This window comes from Gallinula chloropus, assembly GCF_964237585.1.
Source record: "Gallinula chloropus genome assembly, chromosome: 5".
NCBI classification, from domain to species: Eukaryota; Metazoa; Chordata; class Aves; order Gruiformes; family Rallidae; genus Gallinula; species Gallinula chloropus.
In genome coordinates, this window is record NC_140090.1 from 73,131,671 (window position 1) to 73,137,670 (window position 6,000).

At 54.3% G+C, this 6,000-nt stretch overlaps 1 protein-coding gene across 1 annotated transcript in view; it reads right to left on the reverse strand.

Moving 5' to 3' along the window:
- The window catches only part of AFAP1L2 (actin filament associated protein 1 like 2), a gene marked incomplete at both ends in the record, with an annotated part of 67,989 nt that extends 63,837 nt beyond the window's left edge, over positions 1 to 4,152 (reverse strand). Inside the window, 3 exons of the mRNA XM_084264643.1 lie at positions 1,492 to 1,528; positions 2,511 to 3,191; positions 4,144 to 4,152. Coding sequence (XP_084120769.1) covers positions 1,492 to 1,528; positions 2,511 to 3,191; positions 4,144 to 4,152 — 727 coding nt within the window. The remainder of the gene's footprint in view (positions 1 to 1,491; positions 1,529 to 2,510; positions 3,192 to 4,143) is intronic.
- Positions 4,153 to 6,000: the final 1,848 nt, after the last annotated feature.

Below are 6,000 nucleotides of genomic sequence, written 5' to 3' on the forward strand. Positions count from 1 at the left end.
TGGTGACAAGGGGTTGATCTGAGAGAACTCATCGAGGATAGGTGGATAAGTAAGGGTGTCAGCATCACCTCCCTGCTGTGTAACCTCCTCCCTCCCCAGGGCCTGTGGATGGCTGGCCACTGACCAGCCAGCCATAACTGACAAGAAGGGCAAGGAGCAGGCAAGGAGCCATGGGGCCGCTCTCAGGGGAGCACAAAATGGGTCTGCTGTACAATGTATTCAAAGGTAAAACACTTGGGAAGGAGGAGAGAGTGTTTGCAGGGAACAGCAGAGGAGCAAGAGGCGAGCAGCTCTGTCCCTGTCACTGCGTAGCTGTGGGGACAGCGAGCGCCCTCACTCACACCTGCCCTCTAGGCCCTGAAGTTCCCTTGGGTTGTTGGGTCGGCTGCCCCTTACACCTCACATGTATCTCCTTAATCCCAGGGAGAAGGTGGATTTTTAAACAGAGTCTTCATCAGTGGGAGAAGACAGTTTTTAATGTGGCCTGGCAGCAGGAAAAAACCACAAACAACCCCAACAAAACCCTGCCAGACACCAAGATCATCCTTCAGAGCTGTAACAGCCTAACAAGAGACAAAAGTCTCTGCCTTCCTATACAGCTGGCCTCGCATCCCCATCTGCAGAGGCTGGGAAAGGAAGCCCATTCCCAGGAGTTTCAGAATCCCTCCTTCACTTCCCACCACACAAGCCCAGCAGCCCCAGCTCTTCCCGCTCCACTGGTGCCACCCTGTCAGCCACCAGCCCAGCCTACACCCAGCCCAGCCCACTCCACCCAGCCAGATTCCATGGCAGCTTCCCCCTGCCTTCGCATCAGGAGGGACACCTCCTGTGCCTGCCAGGGTAGAGCTCAGATTAAAGCACATGCCTGCTTTTCAAGGAGAGAAACCCTGTCGTTTGCTGATGCTTGCAGCTTTCATTTCTTAAATAATAGTAAAGATTCCTCCCCCCAGACACGAGTTCATTGCTCAACAGCCCTCTGAGCCCATCCATCTCTATCATTACAGGATTTCCCTGCACAAGCGCTCTGCCTGGCTAGAACTGAAAACTCTCTGTAGGAACCACAGCAGCAACAAGATCTCACCACCAGTACAGGCACACATCCCCTGTGCTTACTAACAACAACTCACTTGCTTTCTCCACCTGCTCCTCAGGGCTTTCAACTCCCACACCTTCCCCCCCACACACACTTAACCAGCCCCAGGTGTCTCCAGCCACCCCAAAACGCCGAGGACACCTCCCACCCACTAAATGAGGTGTTGCCATCACCTGCGGCTGCCCTGCAGAGCTGGAGACGCCTGGGCACCCTCGTTAATGCACCCCCGTGCCCACATTCATTACCAGCAACACTAAAAAGGACTGGCAGGGCTCTGCAATCAGTTGTGCTTGCTATTCATTACACATGTGCAGAACACATCCCCGCTGCTCTGAGGGAGTAGTGTGCATATTTTAAGAGACAATATACAAAACATAGCTGAATCTTAATGAACCTACTGCTTTGCTGCTGGAACTGAACGGAATCGTACAGACCCTGCCAGAAAAATATCAAGAATATTACAATTCGAATCCTGTGTAATCTTTAACATGGCTTTTGCAGTAATGTTAGCACTGTACTTCCCAGGACTGTAAAGTATCGACTGTGAAGAGGCACAGTGCCAACCCTGTCAGAATACTGAAATACTTGCACAGTCAAAATGCAGAGCCCTGGCAAAAGTTAACTTCACACAATACAGCACCTTGGCATAGAAAGGCCCGGCAAAGGAGGATTAGGGAACAAGGGCTATTAGCTTGAATGCATCTGCTGAGGCCCAACCAGCCCTTGCCAGGGCGACATAAGTCACTATGAGGTCAGGCAGGAATATATTTGTCTAGGACAAAGTTCCCCCTGCTTAAATGTTGAAGCTCCACAGGGAGGACAGCAGGTACAAGGAGAGCCACATTTCCTCTCAACAGGTAAAACTCGCAGCAGACTCATCCTGTGCTACAGAAGTGCTGGATCCACACATCAGGCATCCCATGCCCAGGCACCTCACCCCACCTCAGCTGGCAAGGAGCACTCAAGTTTGCCAAGCTCCCAAGAGCTGCCCATAGCAGGACAAGTCTGAGATCAGCCGTCCTTGGTGATAATGGCCAAGTAGCATCACGCAGGAAGCGCCAGAGCCATTGATCCTGGGGAAATAGATGGGCCACGGGTGACCACCATCCCAGACATCTGAGAGAGAGGAAGGCAGGGTGTCTGCTCTCCCTAACCACCAAATCTATTTGCACTGAGAAAACAGGACACTCACTGTCGTGCCTGTTAAGCCCGGGAGGGTGGGAAGTCCAGGCAGATGGGCAATTTAGCAAGAGAACGGAGCAGGCAGCGTCAGCCGAATTCAGTCCGTGCATGCAGAAAATGAAACAAGGCTCTGATTTTAAGGTAGAGAGACAGGTCCGGATCCGCAGACGGCTTAAATGCCCTGTGCCCGGGCCAGGTACGACGGGCGGGGAGGGGGAGCTTTACACCCCCGTACGCTCCCGCTCCCCCGCCGGCCCCGCTCCCGGGGACTCCGACCCCCGCCCGCACTAAGGCGATCGCTCCCCGCGGGAGCTGCCTCCCGCCCCGACTTGCCGGCCTCCTCCTCCTCCACGGAGCCGGACCCCCGGCCCCCGCCGCCCGGTCCCACTCGCGGCACAACCCTCCCCAACCCCGGAACCGAGGTCGGGTGCCACTCGTTGGGGACCCTCTGCTCCGAGAGCCGACCCCCAGCCGCGCTCCCGGGAAACACCGCTTCCGGAGCTGGCCGCAACCCATCGCCGCCGCGCTTTCCCACGCGTGGGGACAGCAAACCGGAGAGGCCCCGTGTCAGTAGGTCTGCCACCCCTTCCCCAAAAACGCCGCCCCCGATGCCCCCCCCGCAGGCAGGGCAGGACGGCGGTCCCCGTGCGGAGCTGCCGCGGGGCACGGACACGCGTGACGCCCGCCTCACCTTTATATTTATCCATGGGGGCTGCAGCACGGGGCCGCAGCCCACCGGGGCTCCCGAGGGACTCCGAAACACAGCTAACCACCTTCCGCTCCGCTCCACCGCCACGCTCCTGGAGCGCAGTCGGATGCCCCTCCAGACCGGGCCGCCCCGCCCCGCCTGCCCCGCCCCGGATCTCCGAAGCTGGTCGGGATGCGGGGCTCCGGGATGGGGGACGGGAGCGTGTGCCTGAGATGGACAGTTGGGATCGTGGGACGAGGATCAGGGACTGGCATCGGGGGCTGGCTCCCCAGGGAGAGCAGCGCTAGGGCCAGTGACAGTAGAAGGGTGCCCGGGGCGCTGGGCTGAGGCCGTGGGGTGGCTCTTAGAGCCCCTTGCTGCTCCCCAGCGCTGTGCCCGGGCAGGGATGTGCAAGGATTGCCCTGGCTGCTCCAGGGCTTTAGGCACACGCAGGGAAAGGCCTTGGTCATCTGGGGAGAGCTGTGCGTGCTCCCGGTGCTAAGTCCCCAGGCAGGAGTCGGATCCAGGCAGTGACCCACCTCCTGCCCTGCTCTGGGCTGGCAGGCTGCAGCCTTCTCCTTCCACCCTCCTGGAGCAGCTGCCGGTTGTGACCCCACTCCAGTGAGCTGTCAGTCTCCTCCAGTGGATTCATTAAGGCTTCCTGATGGGAGCTGCTTCCAGGATAGAGCAGATCTCACAGGAAGGTGTCCCTGTCCTGGGGTTCTAGTGACATTTTTCTTGCATGACTTGAGCCACCACAGACAGAGCCCCCAGGCCCCAAATGCACAAATAACAACAAAAAAGGCAGTGGGCATCCAGCCTGTCCTCAATACAAGAGATAGGCGACACCCTGTTCCCAAAGCAAGTGTTTTTAGGACACTGCAGGTTATAAACGGGCAGGACACTGCGTGGTGGTATCAAGAATTTATATCAAAAGCATCCAAAGATAAAATAGATAAGTGCACAAGAATTATAGGGGAAGTTTTGAGAATTCAGGTTAAACCATCGGTGTGGGGACAAGGGAGCCCTACCTACCTCTTGCAAGGCCTTTCTGGTGAGAGGAGGGGCTGACCTGGATGGGCAGCTCCACTGTTCCTGGGGGAAGAATCACCTAGGAAGTCCAAGGCTCTCCCTGGGAGGTGAAAAAGAAGGAACCAGAAGTCAGCTCTGCACCATTCACCTGAGCCATGTCAACTACCTGGCTGTGTGAGGATCTAGTCCTCCCTACACTGAAGGACGAGGGTCATGCCACAGTTGCACCAAGGTCACACTGTTCTGAGGTTAAGCCTCATCATGCTGCCTTGACCCTCGCAGGACTCACAGGCTTCAGGGTCTGAGTAAACCAAATGCCTGAACCATCAGATCCAGCAAGCAGATATCTGTCTTCAGTGACCAGAGGAAAAAAAAACCCATCAGGTTAAATAAATATATCTGTCACATAGGAATACTCTTCTTAGAGCTCTTTCCAGATACTTCTCAGCTCTAGCTTTCCAATATCTAGCAGGGTAGGCCCTAGTCTTGCAAACTTTTGAAGTGTGCCTGTATCTCAAAGCAGGTGAGTAGTCATTCTGAACTCAGCAAGACTAATTATGGATAACACCAGTTAAACAAACTAATTAAAGAATATTTGAAAATCAAGATGTCAGATACCTGTGACACCTGTCTTCAGGCCCCAGAGCCTTTACATCCCCTGCTCATCCCTTCCTTCCCCTCCCGAGCTATGATAAGGATGCTCTGGAATCCCAGGACTGCTGGTGAGGCCCATGGCAATTGCTGGGTGAGTGACAAGACGAATAGCAATGCCAGAGGAATACATGTTCTTCCTGTTTGTCCCCTTCCTCTTGCAGTAGGAGGTACCTAAAATACTTTAAGATATCCTTCTTCAAACACGCTGTTGTGTTCGGGGGGTTAATACAACTGGGAAATACTATTTCACAGAAGTTGACAGGAGAGATCAGAGATTTTTGTTTTGTGACAGATCTGAGCTGAGATTAAAGCTGAGGTGTGTTCTGTGAAATGCCAAGGAAGGAGGCAGCCAAAAGGCTTCCTCACTCTGGCATCCCTGGCCGCAGTGACTGGCTGTAATGCTGGGGGCGGGGGAATTACTCTTGTCCATATGTGGATCCCTCTAAACAGCAACAAAGCCTGTGGGCCTATGGACAGCTGGTCCAGAAAAACAACACTGCTGACATAATTTTCACAGTTATTGGACCAACTTTCATTCCAAAATGGTGGGAAAATGGTGGGAGATTCTTCTCCCAGCTGAGAAAGCCAAATTGGATCACAGGAGAGTCAGGGGAGACTGAGGCAGCAGCAGGTAAATGGCAGGTACCTGCAGCTGGGAGGAAGGAGACCACCTGAAGATGCACACAAGCTGGAGGGACCACACAGCTGGGACCTGACAAGAGGGATCATCTGTCACAAGTTCAGCTGTCTTCATCAAAGTCCTCCCTGATCTCCCTTCCAGCCAAGAGCACAGAGCAGATGCTGCCAGGGTTTCAGTATGTTCATAGAGCTCCCACCAATATCTTTTACTCCTGATCTGCTCAATCCTGCCTGGCTTTCACAAGTTCTGATTTGGGGGTGAAGGAGACAGTTGGTGTTGGGAAATTGAACTGAAGCCTCCATTTATTCCCCAGGGACATCTAACCAGCTGGACTCTGCTTACTGTCCCGATCAAAGACTCTACATCCCATGCTGAGGCCCTGAGCCACCTGGGCCCTGGGAACACGGGTTGTGAGAAGAGCTGTGATAAATGATATTGCTGCATGGCTTATTGCACAAATGTGTTAAGGATCCCAGGCTACCAACTCATGAGCAGCAATGAACCATCTTTCCCCAGAAATAACCTTCAGTGGTGCTTTATAGAAGATCAGCCTGTGTCCTTGGTTCCAGGAAGGCACTGGGAGGGTTCAGCCAGTGAAGAAAGGGACAGCAGAAACATAGATGCAGATGGGTTACTGTCTGGGTTATTGCAAGCAAAGCTTCTTGGTGGAAGAGAAGTGAGTAGTCTGTTGGAGAACAGGACACGGATCTT